We start from the raw sequence: 21374 nt of genomic DNA, 5'->3' as shown, positions 1-21374 counted from the left end.
GAAGGAGGAGGGAGAGAGGAGTTTATGTGTTGAGCCATATGGGGAGTGTGGGCGTGTCCATGCTGTGCAACACTGGGTTGCCTTGCCAACTAGCCCAAAATGACTCCCTGGAGAGCAGATGTGAAGAGAGAAGCATTACTCTCTGAGGCACAGGTGTGTGCCTGAGGATGAGAGCGCACCAGTGTAGCAGACAGTGTGTGTCAGTGGAGTGTGAGTTCTAGTGGGCGGTTTGAGTGTTCTCAGGGGAAAACATCGGATAATCAGCACTAAATCTGTTGTAACACTAACACGAACAAATGACATCACATCCTGTGGTTGTTCCATGTTTGAATAGGTGATCATGAGATTTTAAGTCATATTAAAATGTATTTTTTTTCTCCTTGCAGTAAATCAAAATTAGGTAGTGACTGTGTAAGTTATTGTTACAGAAAAATAAAGAAAGAACTAAGACAAAAAATAAACACGGTGTATTGACACCAGAAAATGCCAAATTGAAGCTCGGGTTGGCAACTTTGAAAAAACGAGCCATATTAAAGTTCTGTGAGGAGTTTTTAGCTGGTTATGAATCACAGGAAAATTCATATGGGGGCTTCTATGTGATCTACAAAGGCACATAAGACTGGTCATTTCTAGAATCGTATTTTCTGTCCTAACATGATTTAAATTAGTGTAACGGCCCCTTTATTGCAACTTGCCTGTTTGTTTTGGTTTGTAAAAGACTGTGCTTGTTGTGAATTATATGCCCAGGTAGAGTGCAGGCAGGTTGGGAGAAATGCAGTCTAGTTTAAAACAGGACTGGACCTGCTACTGTACCAAAACAAAGATGTCTTATTTCAGCATATGTTGGCATGTAAAGCAAATCTCTACATTTACAACAAACGCTTCGAAAATAATTTCTCCACTCTAATTTTAAGTCATATTCACATCCCATTACCGTTGAAGTGGAGCTGTAACCCATCCTGCAGGTTGCCCCTTGTCTTGGCACAGCGCTGCGCAACAGCCTCTGTTCGCTTTGCAATGGTGGTCAGCTCAGAGCTGAGGCATGACAACTCTTGAGAGGGATGAGACCTGCACAAAGCACTCAAGGATTCTCGAGCCGAGTCCATGTCTACCCTCTGTTGCTGCACAACACCCTGCAGATCCTGAAAAATGAGTGTGCAACCTGTTAAAGTATCATTTGTCAATAAAGTATGTATTGTTATTTATTTGATTGCGTTGTTGTACCTTGACTGTGCCAATGTCTTCAGGAGAAGTAGCCTCTGTGAGGTCTGATAAGGAGCCCTCAACTGCCTTAAGTCGCTCGGCCATCTGGGACATGAGGTCCTCCAGTCGCTGCTTCTGAAAACTGAAGTAGGTCAGAGTGTGTTTGGCCTGGTTGTACACCTCCTGCGCATGAGCCATTTTCTTTTTCAGGTCCGACTCCAGGACCTGCAAAAAAATAAAGAGAAATTAGAGATATTTCACAGTCAAACTGCTATTTAAGCAACAATGTGCTTTTATGTGCTCGTTATGGTCCTCTTAAGAAAGTTCCTGACTACATTTTCAGCACCTGAAGTACAATACATTTCAGCAACATGTTCCAAGATCCTGATTTCTATATGGTTCTTGAAACCATTGCCTCAGGGTATGTGTCAAGTGAAGTCACGAACTACATGCCGCTGAGGCAGCCTTTATTCACATCCTCCAGAGTAGATTATCAATGAATGAGAGTATGAAAAACGATTTTGAGGAAGAGGTCATCACAGGAGCTCTAATGGCAAATATTTAAGATTGAGAAGCTTAATTAACCATGCAAAGTAATATGCATACACAAACTAATTCATCACAGTGTTATAAAAATATGTTTTGCTGTAGTTATTGAGATACATTGCAGAATTAATATGGTAGATTAGGTAAACTGTACTGTCAACCTTCTGCATCAACAGCAAGCAATGTTTCATTAAAAAACTCTATTTACAAAAACCCTCCAATGATAATCAGCTCAAATATATATATATATGTACATCTTTTAATATTTACAATCATGTCACTGTAGTAATACTGAGCACAATATTCCTTTCTTGTATTACACAGTGATTACTATTGGGTTGCATAAGTCAGCTCTTTGGTGGTACATTTTTCTTGACTCTGTCAACAACATGTCTCCTTCCCTCACCTGCATTTGTAATGGGGTTTCCTGTAGCTTTGCTCGCTCCTTCAGCTCCATCACTCTCTCTTGCAGGGTATCAAGCGTCTGCTCTCTCTTCTCAACCTCAGCCTGCAGATGGAAGTGAAGGACATTTCAATTAAAACACAGCCGCAAGGAACTCAACGTTACAACACCATCATCATTATTCAAACTCTCCTGACCTGAAAGGTGTCAAGCTGGGCCTCTGCTTTTTCTTTATCGCTGAGATTGGTAACACTGTCGGTAAGATCAGCGATGGAGTTGGCGCTCCATTGGTTAATGTCCTGCTCCATGGACTTGAGGTCATCCCAAAGACTTACGCAGTATCCCAGTCTCTCTGTGTTTGTCTGTATCCTCTCTGAGACCTAAGGGAAGAGAGACCAGTGGTCCATATGAATACAAGAAACATCTCAATCAACCGGAGAGGTATGATCCCCCCCCCCCTCCCTTTGTGTTTACTTTTCTCTCTCCCTCTCTCAGTGACAAGGGACAGTATGCTTTACATGGAGATGGAAGGAAAGCAGGACTTAATTGGTTTGACAGATGTGGGGATGAGAAGTGAGAAAGAGAGAGAGAGAGAGACGGGGAGGCAGATAACGTGTCTAGACTTGTTTATATTTCTGTCTCATTTGTGACAGCTGAGCAGCCAACTAAATCCCATAAGAGGAGGAAATAGAAAAAGGAGAAAACAGACAGAAATAAATATTAAAAAAGGAACAGCATTAGTGCCCGGTAGAGCTGATCTACCAGTCATATTATAATTGATTTCTGTAAGTAAACAACAACAAAAGCTGTATTATTTTCTTCAAAGGGGTTTCCTATTACAGATCTAGACCTGAGTTGAATTTGTGGGATTATTATTTATTTTATCTTGCTCATTAGGTAGTGTTTCTACAGCCTACTGATGTTATTTATTTATCTGATGAAGTCTTTTATTTTCACTGTAAAAGGAAATGCACTATGTTATTGTGTAGCAGCACTCACCTCCAGCCACTGGTCTCTTAATGTCTCCATGTCTCTCTGGATGAAGCTCGTGTCAGAGTGGGGAACCTTCTCCAGCGCTCTTTGCAGGTCCTCCACTGTGCTGATGAGCTGATCCATGTCTTCCTGCTTTCCTATCAGTTCAGACTGCACTGTTTCATGCTACAGGGACAGAGAACATGCAGACGATATGACAACAAACCACCACCAGAGGGAAGTCGATTGTACAGACTTGAATCAGAACAACTGTTAGAATGCAATTCTGTTTCATGAGATTTCAGTGAATTGACTAGAAAGCAAGATAAATCATAGTCATTAAACAAAAATAGAAGCAGATTGAAATGTATGACCCCAGCAAGATGCACCTAGAAATACCTGCTTTACGTTTAGATTTTTACTTGCAATAAATCTTTTACTAGACGCTGGTTACTTCTTCAACCCCTGAATATGTTTGCATTAAAAAAAGAAAGGGAGCAGTAAATTAAAGTGTCCTATGAAAAACACGAAGTACTGACTCGTATGAAAGTTCTCCTGGCTTCCTGAGCATCATGGTTGTGGTCAGGGAGATTGTGTGCAACAGCCTGAGCAGTCTCAACAACAGTGGTGAGGATTGACTTCAGGTGGTGGAAGTGACGGAGAAGATCTACCAAAACTCCACTTTGTTCCTGACTGAAGGAGGAAAATACAAGAAATAAAAACACAAAACAGGAATGGAACAAGAAGAGGATTCAATCCCTCTCTGTCAGTCTTACTCCTTACCCGTAGGTGATCAGAATCCTGACGTTCTCCCAGGCTGTCTTCACAATTGCTACCTCCCTGAGAGCCTCCCCTGCCAGCTCGCTGTCTCTCTGGGCCAGCTGGCCTCCCTTCTCCTCTAACCACCGCTGGGAGTGCTGCAGGGACTGGAGCTCATCCTCTAGCTGAATAAAGAAACGCAGCCTGGGAGAAATAGATGCAGACGGAAATAATGAGGATTAATAGCCTGATTTCAATTCAATATATCTTCATTTATTAAGTGATCGAATTCAATTGTATTGTTCAATCTACAGTTTGTAGAGCATTACTTTGCAATGTCTCTTACCAATTTATGATACAAGTTATTATCAAACTGACTTAAATAGCTCAACATTTATCAGACAGTAACAATGGCCTTGGCAACCTTCATATTTCTAAATAAAATTAAATCAGTGAAGTACAGCCTTTATCTAAAAGAAGCACTGCTGTTTAAAGTTCTGTCACGTGTTCAGTGCTTTTAAACATGCACATGTAAGAACCAAAAATTAGTGTTTGTAAGCCTTAAAAAGGGTCATATTGTCTGAGAGCCTTAGCTAGGGGGTATAAAAAATCTTGTTTAAAACGCTGACAATGTTGTAAAGACACTGGAAGGTGCATACCTGTTTTGAAAGGCCTGCACTGAGCTCTCTCTGGCCGCCTCTTGCCTCGCTTCATCCTCCAGTTTTTTCAAATTCTTCATCACCTCCTCCCTCCTGTCCCTGAAGGAGCTCCACAGTGCCCCTAAAGTGTCCGCTTCACTCTGCCTCCACCCCACACCTCTCTGAACCTCCTCCAGAGCCATACTAAGAGACACTGCCTGCACCCTGCATGATGTTCTTCCATGGGGGGGACTCACATCTTTGGACCTGTGCCACTCTACTCCACACAGGTAAAACTGTGCTTTGGTAAACTGACCATCTAACCCAACTGCCTCAGCCTCAAGCAGGGCCACATCTGTAGCCACTTCCCCTATTCCATGATGCAGCTCTTCGACTTTGGAGCCGTCCCAGCTTCCTCTTCCTTCCACTGCCTCTTGAAGTCTACGCACAGCCTTAGCTGCTGCTCCATGCTTCTCAAGGAAAGTCTTTAACTCAGTCAGGCACTCTTTGCGGAGGAAAAGAAGACGCTGAGATTCATTGAGGGGTTGCAGGCAGTCCTCTCGCCAGGCCTGCAGCTGTTGCTGGGCTTCTGGGGTGGAACAGCGAAGCAGAGAGGACTCTCTTTGCTGCAGACCCTCTCTCATTGATGCAAAGGCCTGTAGTTGCACCTCATTCTCCTGGAACGAGATAGATTAATTAGAGAAATTTGATTGAGCTCCAACAGGAATCGATATAAACTTGCTTACTGTAGCTGCACAAATAAACAAGCCTGTAAATGACTTCTTTGTTGACAGCTAATTATTGATTTCTCACCTTCAGTTTCATGTTTGCAGCCTCAAGATCAGCAATATCAACCTGGGAAGAGCTTCTCAAGCCAGACAGGAAGTTTTCACTCCTCTGGGAAAGAGTCAGCAGAGCCTGATCAAACTGCTCCATCTGCTCCAGCTGAGGCTCCAACAGCTCAAGTCTAAAAGAGAGGTGGAGGCAGCTTGGATGAAGAATCTGAGATTTATGTTTTTATAGGCAAAACAAATATGAAATGCTGAATAAAGTTGAGCAGAGGTAGAAAAATGTAAATCATCTCCAACAATGCACAAAAGTCAAATACCTGTGTGATATACTGTTCTTTAAAGCAGTGCATCTCTGTTGTATTTGTGTGAGATCCTCACTGAGCTCTTGTATACGATCTTCAGGCGCTGTGGGATACAGACACAGCCCAAGATTCAGAAGGCCCTGGAGGAGAGCTTCATAGGATGGCGTCTCCATCTGCATTTCCTACATGGGTCAATACATTTAGCAAAACACAAAATTAGCAGGAGACATTGTGTACAAAAGGAGCGGCAAGAGCAAAACCAAAAAGGTCAGAACAACGCTGAGTAAGATTTTAACAACAAATATGGAGGCCCTAAGCTGATATGCATCCACATATTATATTCACAATTATAAAAAGCAACAAACAAACTGGCATGGCTTCAGCTTTATTAGTTAGTTAACCTCTTAGCATGGGTATGGTATGGCTATCAAATAGGGGCTATTGTTATGTTTCTAATATACTAGAAATTATCTCGTTATCACAAGAAAACAAACATATTTTGAGAAAATTAAGTAGAATACTTTGTTATAATGGGAAAACCAGAGAAAACTACTGACATTAAACTCGCTATAAAGATAAAAGGATGATTTAAATGTATGAATGTTGCTTAGGGCTTCCATAAAGTAATACACAAGTAGAACAATTATTGACCTGCACATTTCGTAGTTCATTCCGAAGTTTCTCTTTGTCTGCAGAGAGCAGATCAGAGTCTGGACAGCAAACAGACTCACATCTTCCTAACCAACTTTTCATGGACGAATGCTCCTTTTCATATCTGTTGATGCAGAGATGAAACTGAGTTGAAAAACATTCTTTGTTGCACTAATCAGCTGTAAATGACAATCAAACACAAACTGATTGTAGCAGTCTTTGAACTAAAACACACACACACACACACACACACACACACACACAGACTGATACTGTCTGTCTCATGTTTTATTTAGGACCAAGCCCCAGTATCAGTGACAGTGTCATAATGGGGCAACCATATCTCAGCAGACCATCCTGTGCTTTAGGTAATCCCTCATACACACACTTGCCACTTGCAGGGGAGAAGATGAGGTTGACTGCAGAGGAACGCACATCCACAGACACACACACACCCAGCGAGAGTTTATCAGCAGAAATAGAACTGTGGTATTAGCTGGATAAATACACAAAAAAAGCCATCACTTTAAAAATCTGTTATGTGACTAGCTCGCAGCTTTTCTTTCCTCCTGAATGCTGCGAAGAATAGGAAACAATTGTTTGAGTGAAAGTCTATTGTGCGATCAAAGAAAGCGATAACAAAAGCATGTTATTGGAATTGAAAGGCGACGGCTGACTGCGAGACAGACAGATTGTATCAGAGACAAGATCTCAGTGCTCTGCAGCCTCCTAAGATGAGGGGGTGATTCAAAGAATACAAGAGGAAATTGGCATAGAAAGAAGGGTTCAGCAAAAAAGAGCATATGCACAGTGAAAGGGGAAATAGAAATGTTTGTACAATCAGATTGATATACACATGTTGAGAAGGACAAAAAGGAAAAGTCGTGTTCAGTAAAGGAACTCCCCAAGCAGTTTGTGTTCAACAATTTTACATGTATTTTCAACTTCCCGGTGTCTTTATGGATGAGCTTTTGTTCTTACACGGCGCGCCTTATTCTGTTTGCAAATGAGCCAATATCCGTAAGAATCTGAAATAAAACCATAGAAATGTTGTTTATTTTACCTTTGCCAAAGTGCTAGAAGGCTCTCTAATGTGGATTGCTTTTCCGCAGCTTTTGCCACGAACTCCGCCTGTTGTTTCTGGTGGTTAGCCACCTCTTCCTCCAGCTGGCTGCCCTCACCGAGCCTCTTCACGGCTGAACACAAAGCCATCAGCCTGGGGTTCAGCTGCTCGACAGCCTGGCAAACCTCCTGGAGGACACAGAAGCACACTTGTCATCAGTTCTGATGACATTGTTAAACCACCGAGGGTACCAGGTTGAACTACTCTTGAATATAAATACTGACATGGTAGTTATGATGATTGTAGTATCAGTAATATGTTATGATTTTGTGATGTAGCATAACAGTTCCATTCCTCGTGTGTTTACCATGTGATCCTGGAGGATTTTGTACGTCTCACATGATGATGTGCAGTGTGTGACGGGACAGTCCAGCTTCTCTTTAAGATCACTCATCGTTTTCTTGACCTGGTAATGACAACACTTAACTTATTCAGAAATGAACACACTCAAACTAGAAAGACGTACTTCAAATAAATGCACCACACTATTCAATCGATGCTGCTGTATACCTGTTCAAGGTTATCATTATATCTCTGCCTGTATGTGGCGCTCTGATTGAGTTGGCATCCGAGCTGCTCTACTCTCCACTTCATCGCTTCCCAGTTATGCCTCATCTGTGCAAGTTGTGGCTGAATACGTCCAGCTTCTCCAGGGGTCACAAAGATCAAGAGGGCCTCGCAGTCCACCTCCATGTGAGCCAGGGCTGCCCTTCTTTCCTCTAAACCCTCCACCACAGCCTGTAAGGATGAAGCAGCAGAGGAGTGATAATCAGCAAAGTACAAGAGGCGGGAGTTCTGGGAAAATAAACCTGACAGAATATAAAATAGTGGAGAAATAAAAATTTATAAGGCGGTGACATTGCTGTGCTTTATCTTCAATGCGCCCCTTTATCTAAGTTGGGAAAAAAATTCAAGTACTCAAGCCCGGGAAGGAAAAAAAAATGACTCTGTGGTTTCTGATGGCATGCATGTAAAATTGTAAGTAATCAAAAGGCTTCTGTGGGATTTTTTGGCTTTTTTTGCCATGGGCCAACACGAGATTGACATGGCCAAATCAGGCAAGCAGAGATTATATTTCCTTCAACATGATCAATTTATTTTTTGTATCTGAGTCGTTGCTGCATATCTGACCCAATTTCCCCTCGGGTTAGATTAAAATGTCATTTATTTCCTCCTAATCTTAAAAACCTTGAGGCCACTCTGTCACTGTAATTTATAGACTAAAGCCAGACAGCAAAAATCATTTAACTCAGAGCTACTTTAAATCTTTGTATGATTGATTTATGAATATCCAAACATATTTAATGAGTTGTTTATGAATTGCAGCTACACAGTTTACAGTCAGTATCATGATCAAGGACTAACCTAGAGTATAAAAACAAGGTGCAGAATACCTCCACTTTGCTGATTTGTTTGTCCAGGGGTTCGGTGGAGGAGGAGGTGCAAACAGCTTCTAACTCCTCATCTGTCTTGTTCATCCACAGAAAGAAAGCCTCAGACTCTCTGCTAAAGCGCTCCCACTGCATGCACACCATCTCCAGCTGGACAACACTGAAAGGTTAGACAAAAACTATTTTAAACAGTGTAATATAAATGTACCAGGGGAAAAACGTCCATCAAACCTGAAATGACTTTACTTTGGCTAAATTACAAAGTATGTCTTTCATATTTAAATGCATGGGAGACATAAGGATGAGGATTGGAATGTACTTCTTGTTGATGTGGTCTTGAAGTTGTGTGACTGCTTCTTTGGTGGACTGGGCCTGCTGCAGAAGAAGAGTCTGATTCTTTGGACCGAGCTGAACATCTGCTGCCTTTTCCAGGAGGAGATCTGCCAGTATGGAAAACTCCCCACTCTTTGTTAGGAGCTCCTACGGGCCAAAAGTGGGCATTGTTAAGTACAGGCAGATGCAGATCATACACTACATTCCTGTTCACAAACATACCTTGTTGTGTTCCAGTTCAGTCCTCATGCTGTCGACGTTGTTGAAAATAAGCTCTTTGTGCAGCTCTATGTTTGTATTACTGACAAACCTCCAAACAGCTTCTCTGTCGGCTTCGAAATTCTGCCAGGAGCTCAGAGTTTCCTTGAGTTCAAGTAAAAAAAAAAAAGAGCAGATAAATCTTGAAACAAACTGGACTAAATCTTACTAAACTTTTTTCCTAATAAAAATAAGTTTATACATTTAGGAACAGACTTTACACATTAGCATTCATTTCTAATTCTAATGTTTTCATGCTAGTTTATGTGCTTAACAATAAAACACATAAAACATGTTGATTTTCTAATCAATTTGATGACGGTGATGGAGGGTTATAAACCAATCTAAAGACAAGAGAAACAAACTAAATTAACATACCAGACAACAATCAATACCTTGTTTAGCCCCAACAATCAATGATCACTGCGAGGGTGTGTGGATGCTTACACATGAACACATTTGCACACTCCACACGTGAGGAAAACCACGACTCATTGTACCTGCAGGTTGTGCTCTTTTGCCTCTGATTTACGGTCGACCTCTCTGAAAGCTCCCTCCAGCTCCCGTAGAGACTCACTGAGTGTCTCCCCTTTCTGCAGCTGCCGACAGTGAGACACCAGAAGCTCTGCCTCTCTCCTGTTAGCATGCAGGCGCTTTAAGTGTTGCTATAACAGACAAATAGAGAAGTAACAAATATGTTTAGATTACTATTAATTTTTCAGTGTCATTTGACATCAAATATCTATACACAATAAAAAAACACACTGCTGCCTTTGCTCTACACACACCTGGTGAAAGAGGTAAAGTTGTTTTGCCTCCTCCAGTCCCTTTGCATCCAGGATCCTGCTGGTCTGCTCCTCAGCCTCCCTGCGTGCTCTCAGAACCTCCTCCAGAGCACCATGCACCTCCTCCCTCAGCTCCTCATACTGAAACATTGCAGAACCCTCCTCACCCCACTGTAAATGAGGATTAGACACATTTTGTTGAGAAAAATCAAGGAGAAGTACAGGTGCTACATTTTTTTTATTTTTTTTTATTCTTGAAATACCTGACAAAGTGAGGAGAAGAGAGCCCGCAGGTCAGTTGAGAGTTTGGCCAGAGCAGTTCTCTGTCTCTGGACCTCCAGATCAGAGCTAACCTCAGACAGCCCAGCAAGACGGCTCTTGAGCCACAACAGGCTCTCCTCTCGGGCATCGATTGCTTCCTGCAGAGCCTGAAAGTGGTGCAAACATTTGCAAGCGGGTTTGTGAGATAAAGTAGTTTTGGATTCTAACGTTTCCTCTACTCCCATGGCGGAAAATAAAAACGTGCCAGCTCACCTGGACAGCAGCATCAACCTGCTCCTTGTGGCTGGAATTTCTTGCAGTCTCCTTTAACAGTCTCACCTGCCTCTTTTGAGATGAGACCCAATCAGAAAGCTCGCAGAACCTACAAAAAGGAAATCCTCGTTTAACCCCTTGGAGCAATGAAATAGTCTTTTAGATTTTGAAGATACTGGAAGTACTTAGCTTTTATCTCAATCCCTACCTCTCGTTCCAGTCTTTCCATTTATCAGGGTGCTGCTCCAGCTTGAGGTGGATGCTCTTGATTTGCTCCATAACCTCATCGACAACCCTTCGGGTGGAGTCTAATGCGCGATAAGCCGGGTCATTGTCAGGTAACTTTTGACACAGATCCTCCATGATTCTAATCCTTTTCTCACACGAAGTCAGAGGTTTGCGTTCCCTGAAAAAAGTCTGGAGATAAGAGAAGCGGACATGTTGAAGAAGATGCTGAAGGACGCTGATTATGAAGACATTAAGTGATTTTATCTCCTTTTACGCCTTCACTTGGAACAATTTGTTTAAACCAAAACTAAGTCTCACTCTGTGCTCTTTGATCACTCTCTCACTGGTGCAGGTACCAGACAGAGCTTGCATTTCTCTTTCCAACTCCACTCTGCAGTCTTGTATGGTCACACAGACTCGACTTCGCTCCACCTCCACTTTCAGACGGAGCAGGTGAGACGGTACCTCAGCCTGGATGTCCTGTGGAAAGGCAGAGAAGACTCATTACATGCTGCATAAGACATGGCAGATGAGATAGTCTGCAAAATATCAATTAGTTTCAGCGTCTTTTGTGCTGTCAACATAACCGTCAGAAACCAACGATCCTCTGACGAGACAATCAGTAAACACATAGAGGTTGCAGTTTGATCAGACTAGCGTAGGTTAATTGGAAAGAGACCAGCGAGAACTCTATCAAAGCCAAAGGTCTTCCTGGTTAAGTTAATGAAATATCGGCTATATGCCTCCGGAGATGTATAGTAATTAGTGAGAATGTTCAAGCATTTGGACCCCCGACCTTCCAGTGTTTATGCAGCTTGCGGACAGTTTCTTGCAGCCCCTCTTGTTCCTCCTGAGGAAGGATGTCAGTCAACTCGTCGCATGCCTTCAAGAAAACGCTCAGCACACGCTGGTCAAGTTGGCCCAAATAATCCTGTACAGAAAAATATACAGGCAATTACGGAGAGGCTGAGAAGACAGGAGATTAACTGAGGTTGTTTTAGCATCAATAATTCTCAGAGACTCATACTGTAAACACGTCTTTGTGTACACACATAATGTAAGTCGGAAAAATAAATAAACAAATTAGTTAAAAAAAAAACTTTCACTCCATGGTTTCCCAGGAAGTGATGTAAAGCCTAACAGTGGCAGTTGCCATACTGGCAATGCTACACTTCTGTCTAACTTTACATGTAGAAACCATAGACTGTAGAAACAGGTAAAGAGATGGAGTGGAGGCTTTTAGCCTCAAGTGGGCATTTGAGGACCTGCTGTTTTCTGCACTTCTGCCTCGACTTCATTTTTCAACACAAGTAAATTCTACAAACTGCACTATCGCACAGAGACGATATTTAACCCTTTGAGTGTGTTTTTTTTATATGCATGTGTTTGGCTGGCACAAATACCTCGCAATCCTTTTGTGAATCAGGCCCTAAATGTGTCTTTATTGACAAGAGCACTTAGTTGTATTGTATAACAACAAAAGACATTCAGACACTTGAATTTTTTTGCATTATCTGTAGCCTTCATGGATTTGTTCTATTTGCATCAAACGGTTTACTTGATGAACTTACACTGTGTTTCTTCAGTAATTCCTCAGCGTCCCCGGTTTCTTTTAAGCAGCCCTGAGCTTTCTTCAGTACTCTCTCCAGCTCTTGTCTTGATTCTTCAAACCTCCTCCTCAGGCAGTTGTTCGCCTCTTCCTGCCTTCTCCATTCCCCAACCTCCTTCAGCAAAGCCTGAAAGGATGGACAGTAGGTAGTTTTGATTGTAATCGGTCTCTTTGGTAATACGGTTTAATTACATTATTTGTCTTACATTATGCAAATGAACAGTGAGACACTTGACTAAGTCTAATCTGCACTATTGCCTCCTGGGTGTTTTGATGTCCTTGTAAGCTCATTAATGTAATCAGTGTTGTGGGTAATTCACGGTCTGTGTGGCATTCCGGTGGGCATGTACGTATGTTTAACACTTACCTGCGCTGAAGCCTGTATTTCAGCCACCCTCTTCTGCAGCAGGGACAGGTCGAAGTTTCGGAGCACCTTGCTGTTGGACAGTAACCTCTGCAGGGTGTGGTAATTCCTCTCAATCACTGACAGACAACGTTTACAGGTTTGCTGCTGGTTTAACAAATCCTGAGGAAATGGGGGAGACAATTAAGACGAAGAAGAAATGGGTTGATACCAGTACATTGAAGTAGTCTAACACTGTTAGTATAGTAGATCAGCAATTTCCCTCCATTCAAACAAAGACTTTAGAAAGATTAGGTTGTAAAGAGTAAGATAAAAATATCATATCAATGGATATGGACATCAGGATAGAAGTAGAGGAGGTAGAACAGGTACAGGTAGAACAGGCAGAATAGATGACATACAGAGTTTATATTTTTCTTCTATGGTTAATCTTCTAAATAATGCAAATATTTATCACGATAAAGGTAACTCATGCACTGCATAAAGCACATGTACTGAGAAAAAAAAGATTTTTTTTCATAAAACTTTTACCTGGCAACCATTTAATTTCAAATTTTTCATATTCTTCACATCTTACCTGCCACTTTTGTTTTTGCTGGGCCTGGCTCTGTGGGTCTTGGTCTCTGGCAGCAGCAGTGATGCGACTGGCCCGCTCCAAGGCTTGGTAAAAAGTAGTGATGTGTTTCTCCATCTCCTCCAACAGCGGCAGAAAGACATGACACTCCCTCACAAGTGGGGGACAGCGCTCTCTCACCTAGTGACAAATCATACAGGCCATTAAACAGTGACTGTGACACTGACAACAATGAAGGATCAGACTATTAAAAATCTCTTTGAAGGCACATGGTAAGTGTGATGCTCTATAAGAAAGGTTGGAACAGACTTTAAGATAACTTTTATATTCCAGGTGTAAATAATATCTACCTTGCTTAACTGACTTTTGGCTGTTGCCATAGTTGCCATGACCCTGGCGGCCTCATCCTGTGGCGCATCTTTGGCAAGAAGCTGAGCACTGCGACCAGCCAACTTATACTGTGTCTCCATGGAAACAACCTTTTGCCTGGTATTCTGAGATGAAGAAGGGTCATCGAAGAGAGTCTTAGTGGGAAACACTTTCATCAAAACTGTGTAAGGCAGTAAAAAACTGTATGCGACACAATTGTCTGGATCTCTGACTTCAAAAGGAAAACGTGTACATTTATTGAGACAAATTAATTCATTTTGTATGTGTCGGTATAATGCCTGCCATACTTGCTTAAATTTTCAAAAAGAACTGTAATGAATCACAGAACTTAGTCAAAAGCATATAAATGCATCAGTGAGCAGATATGAGTCTGGGAAACAGAACATGTTCAAGGGTCGTTGTAATATCTGGCTTCTCTCACCTCCACATCCTGCAGAAATCCTCGAACGCTGAGGAAAGACACCTGAACAGGAGCATTAAGTTTGGCCTCTGCCGTGTCCAGCAGCTCTTTCAGTGCCGTCACAGCCTTTAAATGGTCTTTTCTCCACTTCTCCAGCTCATCTGCACGGCCATACTGCAGGAGAATAAGACCATGAAAAACAGTATTGACGTTGTCAGATGATATGACAGATGATAAACAAGAGAAATTGTAGGATCTTGGCTTAAATCACAAGTTCAGCATGGTTTTGCCATCAGGGCCCTTTGGTTGTGGAATTATCTGTAGCACTTTCGTATTATTGCTTTAACTTTAATTTAATTGGACCCATATTTCATATGCTTTTTGAGTTTTACTGTTTGGGTTTCTGTTGTTTTATCTTTTTATTTGTTTTCTCTGTAAACTTTCTAAAATATGTTTAAAAAAAAATATCCTTGTAAATAATGCAAATGAAAGACAAATTCTTCTAAATATTCATATAATACTCTTTCAAAATCATCCATGTCCTTTTCTTTTAATGATTAAATGCAAAATTCAAAAGGAGATAGAGTGTAATCCAGCTCTTGCTGTCTTCTGACAAACTGTACAGAGTTTTTCTCTTGTTATTAAGTGTTTTTGTTTACTTGTTTGACTTTGAGAAAGAGGTCTCTCCATCGACCGTTTAACAGAAGAAGCTGCTGCTTGAGTTCAAGTGACATGGTCTCATCACAGGTCTCAATGAGAAAATTCCCTGCGTCGTTCATGGCTGCATGTTGATCCATCCAGTGGCTGAGATTCCTGAAAAACTCCTTTAGAGAGAGAGAGAGAGAGAGAGAGAGAGAGAGAGAGAGAGAGAGAGAGAGAGAGAGAGAGAGAGAGAGAGAGAGAGAGAGAGAGAGAGAGAGACTCATTAATGAGACAAAAAGAAACAAAGAATTAATAGAAACAAAGAAAAACACAAAGAATGAGTGTCAGAAACAAAGAGTCACTCAAAAAGGAAACAAAGGAAGGTATTCAAAGATCGAAACAAAGAGAGGACAATAAAAAAAAAACTGGGGTAATTAGTTGTCTAATCCTTGGTGGGGTGTGAATCCAAGGTAACCATAGCAATACGACAACTGGAATATCCTCAGTGGCTTGTTGTAAGTCAAGGAGATCATTTGATACTTGAGTGGAGACTGCTAATAGGATTTCACTTAGAAGACCAAATGCTTGAAATTAGGCTGACGTGAATTTTATTGCTTCTTCTCTGTGGCAGCCCATCAAATAAAATACAAGTCTGAGGAGACACATAATCAGTCTCAGAAAAAAAGTTAGTACTTAGCCGTTTCCTGCAATCTCTTACCCGCTTAGTATTTTCTGGCTGGCCCAGGGTTTCTTCTGCATCCTCCAGCCAAGCTTGTAAGGAGGCCACAATGGAGCTGTACCTCTCCCAGTTAGAGAGCACCTCCTCCAGCATGCTCCTCACACTTCGCACCTCCATAGACAGACTCCTCCACTGGGTGACCACCTCCCGCATGAACCTGCGCACTCCCATCTCGCCCTCGTCCACTGAAGAAGAGATACATCAACTTAACTAAGAAAAACACATCATCAACAATGATGAGTAATCATACTTCTACGGCCAGTGCTGCTAATACTATTCATATTACTGCAGTTGTTAATTAACACAATTTTTAAGATTTATTTTTGGGCGTTTATCACTGTATTTAAGTGATAGGACAATTTATTGACTCAAAAACCATGAAGAGAGGAAGAGATTGGGGCATGCAATGACATGCGGGAAAGGAGCCACTGTTTAGATTTGAACCTTTGGACGCCCGTTCTCGAGGGCTTAAACCTCTGTACATGGAGTTGCACGCACTAACTGCTACAATACTGCCAGCCTGTAAACTTGTCTTAAATGTTAAAATTTATGAATTTTGAAAAGGTTGGAGCAACACTGTTGACTAACTTTCTACAAATGAAAAAATGATTGAGGAAAAATAAAACATAATCTTCTTTAAATTAATTATTTCATAAGGTGCAGAATGTTTTCTTCAAGCAGCTCATGGTTGCTAATGTGGTTCTGTTATTTTTAAGTCAACTTGATGACCTGTAGGCTCTGATCTTTGTTTTAGAGTGTACACTTCACACAAAGATTGTAGCTTTGTCTCTCCTTCAGGGCAGAAGACACATTATTCAAACATAAACAACCAAAATAAACCTCAGAAAGGCAGACGGGGCTACATGCCTTTACATAGAAGTCTCTGACCTGAAAAACTCTCACCACAGGGACGTGCAGTGATCTGTAACTGGGTTTCATTTTATTGGTGAAAAAAAAACACTCTGGTCTCACAAGTGTGTAACTATTGTCAGCCAATGTGGGGCAGATAAATAACTTCACCAAAGACAATTATCTCTTATCCAGCCAATCAGAACCGAGTGAGCTGACTATCAGAAAAACTATCATGTGGGGGGTGCGGATGGAGGGGGTCTATTCAAATGTGGGGTCGACCAATCAAGCCTCAAATGTCCTGATTTCTCTCCACACCTCAGTTCTCTGCTCTGCATACCCTAAAGCAGCACAGCCTTGAAACTTAATGAAACCAACAAGCTAGCTCCGTTAGCGCCCAGAGACCTGCAGAACTGGAGCAGCCCCTCACTAGAAAATGGGGTTGTATTCCCCACTGAGAGCTGGGAGTGAAGGAACCTCATTTAGCAGTAGCCTGCAGACTCTCCCCTTCTAACAGGCTGTAAAACCAGACAGGAGAAAATTGCAAAGGTTGGGGGGAAAACCTTGTTGTTTTTTTTAGCGTGACAGTCGAGAATAAAGTTGAGATATGTGGACAATAGTAATACATTTAGTGCCCTTTAGTTTCACATGAATGCAGCATTAAGAGGAAAAGAAGTGATTTTAGTCTGGATGATCACTGGGTGTCTTCAGAACTCTTACCTGTGCAGTCAGCATTGACGTAAGCCTCAGCAGACTGTTTCAGGGACTGGAACAATGCCTCGTACTTTTCAAAGAAATGTTGCTTCTCTACGAATGACTGATGAACAAAGAATCAAAATGTTGGCATTTAATAGAGAAAGTACAAGTCATATATTGTATAAAGAGGTCTTTCCTACAACCTCATGACTTTAAACTAATTCTATCCAAAAATGAAGGGCTCGGGCTCGGGTTATTAGCATGACCCCTAAATGTTTGAATACCATTAAGTCCATCATGTACAGAGAGAGTCAAAGCCCAGGCTTACTATATAGTTGTGGAGCATCACTTCCACAGACTCTTGTCGGCCATATTTTATGATCCAGGATTTGAGCTTGGATTCGGTTAGAGTGAGGAAGGCTTGCATGTGGTGTTGGTTTTCCACGTATTCCATTCTTGCTAAATGTATGCTAGAAGATGTTGAGACAAAGTTCATCCTAAAGAAGACAAAGGTGTGATATTTTAGTTATACAGCTTGACACTTCTTACCGTAAAGCTACATTTGGAATAAAGCAAAAGGAGTTTGTACGATATTTAATAACTTAGTATATGTACAAAATGTTAAGATTTACTGAAATACTGAACAATTACTTGAACAGTTACTACCTCTCAGCCATGTCTTGGAGCTGGTCCAGGGGAACAGGAATTCCATCAACACTTCTGTCTTTATGGATCCCCTGAAAAACCTGCAGGTGACTTTCTAAGCTCTTTAACACATCCTGCACAAAACACAGAAAAACAGAAAAAACTTGTTAGGACCAAACAGAAAAAAAAAACATCTTACAACATCTTCAAAACGACTTGTTGATGCACACTTTACTATCTATCAGTGGCTAACCTTGTGCTGCTCCAGAGCTCTGTGTACAGTGCTGGCTGTCACATCATGGGCCTGCTGGACAATAATCTCTTGTCGCAGGGCTCCTTCAGCCTCATGCAGCCACGCCCCAACCATATCCAGAGGAGTTGGCAGGGACCTGTCCAGAAGCAGATGCCAATCCAGGAGCTGAAATCGGGAAGAGAGTTGAGGGATTAACTAGAAAAAATATTTATTTATTTATTATATTTGTATTGTCCAATTTGAAAAAAAATTGCACAAAAGAATCAACCACCTCACCACAATTTTAAGACATAAGACACAGATAAGACAATCACAAAGTCATGTTGCTATATTCTATTGTTTCATACATTTGTGTCTTAACCAACTACCGTAAGTCATTTATTCATGGAAGACAAATTGCAATCAAAAAACAGTTTCTGGGTCAGTTTTTTTCTCACCCTTTTAGAGACCCTTTCCCAGGACTGTTTGACCAGAGCCTGATCCACAGTCAGCATCCCATCCTTCTGAGCGGACTGCAAGGCTCCCTCCACCTGTTTATGCCTCATCTCTAACTGGACACGAAGGCTTTTGAACAACTGAAAAGAGAGGAGTGTTTTATGTTAACAGCTACCTGTCACATGTGAAAATATGTACACAACTATTAAAGGGAGAGTAATAAACATCAGGATGTGCTCTATGAGGGGTCATATCATCTTTCAGTTCACAGATTCTTTGGCTAGTTGCCTCTGAATCGTGTCCCTCTCCGACTTTAGATTCCGGGACTTTTCTGAATGATGTGCAAAGAAAACAGGGATATCCCACATGCTGCTGAATATGGAAAGTATCCCGAGGCCTAGTGGAATAAGCCAGATTGACTGAAAATATGACTGCTGCTGTCTGATCCCCACAGTGTAATGCAACTGATTAAGCTAATAATAGGAGCGTCTGTGCCCAGTGTGCCCTGTTTAAGCTGCACACACACAGACACATACACACACATACTAACCTGGTACTGTTGAGCGGGATTGCCCTCTGTCTCCTGGGCCTGTGTTGCGTCTCTCTCCAGCTGGTCGAGCCACATTTTGAGCTCCCTCAGGCTCTTTCGCTGCTCTCTCTAGGAGGCCACGATGGTGCAGGGGGGGTGATAGGGTGAACAACGGATGGAAAGACAGACATTGAGGAGGGGAAAGTGCAAAGAAGAAGTGAAAACAAAAGAAGAAAAAAAATAGTGTAATATGGAGTGGAAGGGGTCAGCAGAAAGATAGAGACAAAGGAAGGAAGGAAGATGTTAGATGGATTGACAAAAGGAGGGAGGGAGAGGGTGATAGAGAGGGCATGTGCTGTTAAACATGTGTTTTTCTAATCCTCACTGTGTCTCCCTGTAGGACAAAACGTCAAAAACCCACAGCTGCCAAAAACACTCAGCTTAAACAGGGTACTTTGACTAAGACCCCCCACGAACACTTCCCTGGATTTTAAGTTACCATGACGACGATATTATGCTGCTGAAAAGCTTGTGAGTGTATTCAGTTTGAGAGCTGTTGAATCGCAGTCTTTTGAGTATTATCACTTCACATTAGCTCCTGTAGGGATTTTAAACTTCATTCTCAATGGCAGCCATAACACTTTAACGTAGACTAAGCTATATTGAAAAGGAAAAACACTTTCATCCAATGTACTGGACTCCAAAGCTTGTGTAAATTATTTTACATAAAGTGCTTCAGTTGCATTTGTCTTTAGATCCATGCTTGTCACTTTTCAATTGCTTTTTAAAAGTTATTGTTATTCCTCGTCATTTAACCCTGCATAGGATATATTAGTCCATCAGTCTTTCTGTGCCTTATTATTTTCTTGAAGTCTGTATTTTTCATATTTGGATGGGTTTTTATATATATGTGTGTTTTGTAGTGTTTCCTATGTGCCTATGTTTAACTTGCTGTTCTGTTCTCGGTTAAAGTTCTTTGTTTTTCACAATGAGCAATATAAATAAAGTGGATTGGATTAGATTGGATCTGTTTGAAATGTGTTTGTTGTTTTATGTGAAAACACGAGGGCCAATTGACCTTCATTCACTAGACAGAGTTTTCAGGACGAATATGAGTGTTATCAAGAATTGTGGGCAGAAAACAAAGCGTGTGTGAAACACAACAATCACACAAGCATCATCAGAGTTGGAGAATAACAAAACACAGACAGCTTTACGGCACAACACAGCTCCTGACACTGTTAACCTTTAAAACAGGCAACCTCTTTTCACAAGCTTTCCCTAAAATACACTGTATCAATGCACACTGCCGATGCCAGAGGCTTTCATTGTCATGCTAATGGAACCAGGAGCCATAGCGCTAGGTGGTAACTTTAATAAATGGTAATATCACATCATTATAGCGGACTTCCTTTTGTGATCATCTCAGAGACCCTGAGGCAGGAATATCACATCATGTATGATAAAGAGCTATTAGAAGCATGTAGGCTCTATTTTGACATGGAAAAACAATGTTTAATCTCAGCTGTACACTGTGCAGTAAGCAGTGATACTGTTGGGATCCAATAGTAGGAGGTGGAAAAATAAGCATTAATCACATTTACAAATATGGAAACCATGAAAATGCATGGATGCTAATTGCACTGAGCTGTGGAAAATGATGGAAAACCTGCCCCCGGGACCTTAAAGTCGCTATATAACCTACCTCCAACATTTCCTCTATATCGCGAGGAGCAACATCATGCTGGAGGACAGAGGTCAGCACAACAACCACAGGAAAGCAGACACACAACAAAAAACACCAGAGAGAGAGAGAAAGACAAAGAGAGAAACGAGGAGAGAGATGTGCAACAAGGAAAGACATAAAACAGTCAAGACATTGCTACTAGTCTATTTCTCACAACACAAGTCTATCTATTGTATGTTTTAACCCTCTTTAAAGTCAGACAAGTATGAGATTACTACGTCTGAGCCTTTTAAAAACATTAAGTAAAAAGACCTTATATGTCCTATGATGGTCTTTAAACAAACAAAATCTCATTCAGATAAAATGCTGTGTATACATATATGCTTCCTATGGTTTGACACACTAACTAAACACCTGAAGAGACACAAAACACACAGGATGCAAAAAGAGAGAAGAAGACATTAGATGGTGGAATCACACTGAGACGAGTGTGACAGCTGGTTACCTCTTCCTCTTGTTGTCCGTCTGAGTCGCTTTGCTTTTGGTCAGGATGGTGCTTCAGGAACTGGGCAACGTATGTCATAATGGATTTCTCGTCGGGTTTGTCTACATCGACATCTAAAGAGGTCACATAATGAACGTAAT

General features: G+C 41.4%; 1 protein-coding gene across 2 annotated transcripts in view; it reads right to left on the bottom strand.

Moving 5' to 3' along the window:
• syne1a (spectrin repeat containing, nuclear envelope 1a) overlaps window positions 1–21374 on the bottom strand; it is a 286238-nt gene that overhangs the window by 240370 nt on the left and 24494 nt on the right. For both annotated transcript variants that reach the window (XM_079360699.1, XM_079360700.1), the window contains exons 9-47: window positions 21235–21347; window positions 20748–20786; window positions 19064–19171; window positions 18516–18653; window positions 18079–18243; window positions 17847–17959; window positions 17509–17677; window positions 17205–17301; window positions 15615–15820; window positions 14914–15078; window positions 14276–14428; window positions 13815–13958; window positions 13468–13644; window positions 12894–13052; window positions 12489–12653; window positions 11714–11848; window positions 11236–11397; window positions 10898–11106; window positions 10690–10798; window positions 10419–10583; window positions 10159–10326; window positions 9871–10035; window positions 9335–9475; window positions 9099–9259; window positions 8783–8939; window positions 7899–8126; window positions 7696–7794; window positions 7329–7516; window positions 6266–6389; window positions 5630–5796; window positions 5335–5488; window positions 4543–5198; window positions 3908–4087; window positions 3664–3817; window positions 3152–3310; window positions 2350–2532; window positions 2156–2257; window positions 1225–1428; window positions 935–1142 (exon numbers count right to left, since the gene is read on the bottom strand). In XM_079360699.1, the coding sequence (XP_079216825.1) occupies window positions 935–1142; window positions 1225–1428; window positions 2156–2257; window positions 2350–2532; window positions 3152–3310; window positions 3664–3817; window positions 3908–4087; window positions 4543–5198; window positions 5335–5488; window positions 5630–5796; window positions 6266–6389; window positions 7329–7516; window positions 7696–7794; window positions 7899–8126; window positions 8783–8939; window positions 9099–9259; window positions 9335–9475; window positions 9871–10035; window positions 10159–10326; window positions 10419–10583; window positions 10690–10798; window positions 10898–11106; window positions 11236–11397; window positions 11714–11848; window positions 12489–12653; window positions 12894–13052; window positions 13468–13644; window positions 13815–13958; window positions 14276–14428; window positions 14914–15078; window positions 15615–15820; window positions 17205–17301; window positions 17509–17677; window positions 17847–17959; window positions 18079–18243; window positions 18516–18653; window positions 19064–19171; window positions 20748–20786; window positions 21235–21347 (6489 nt within the window). The remainder of the gene's footprint in view (window positions 1–934; window positions 1143–1224; window positions 1429–2155; window positions 2258–2349; window positions 2533–3151; window positions 3311–3663; window positions 3818–3907; window positions 4088–4542; window positions 5199–5334; window positions 5489–5629; window positions 5797–6265; window positions 6390–7328; window positions 7517–7695; window positions 7795–7898; window positions 8127–8782; window positions 8940–9098; window positions 9260–9334; window positions 9476–9870; window positions 10036–10158; window positions 10327–10418; window positions 10584–10689; window positions 10799–10897; window positions 11107–11235; window positions 11398–11713; window positions 11849–12488; window positions 12654–12893; window positions 13053–13467; window positions 13645–13814; window positions 13959–14275; window positions 14429–14913; window positions 15079–15614; window positions 15821–17204; window positions 17302–17508; window positions 17678–17846; window positions 17960–18078; window positions 18244–18515; window positions 18654–19063; window positions 19172–20747; window positions 20787–21234; window positions 21348–21374) is intronic.

Source organism: Symphodus melops (genome assembly GCF_947650265.1).
Source record: "Symphodus melops genome assembly, chromosome: 1".
NCBI lineage: Eukaryota > Metazoa > Chordata > Actinopteri > Labriformes > Labridae > Symphodus > Symphodus melops.
The sequence above is the reverse complement of the archived record's forward strand: the minus strand, read 5'-3'. Positions and strand labels throughout refer to the sequence as shown.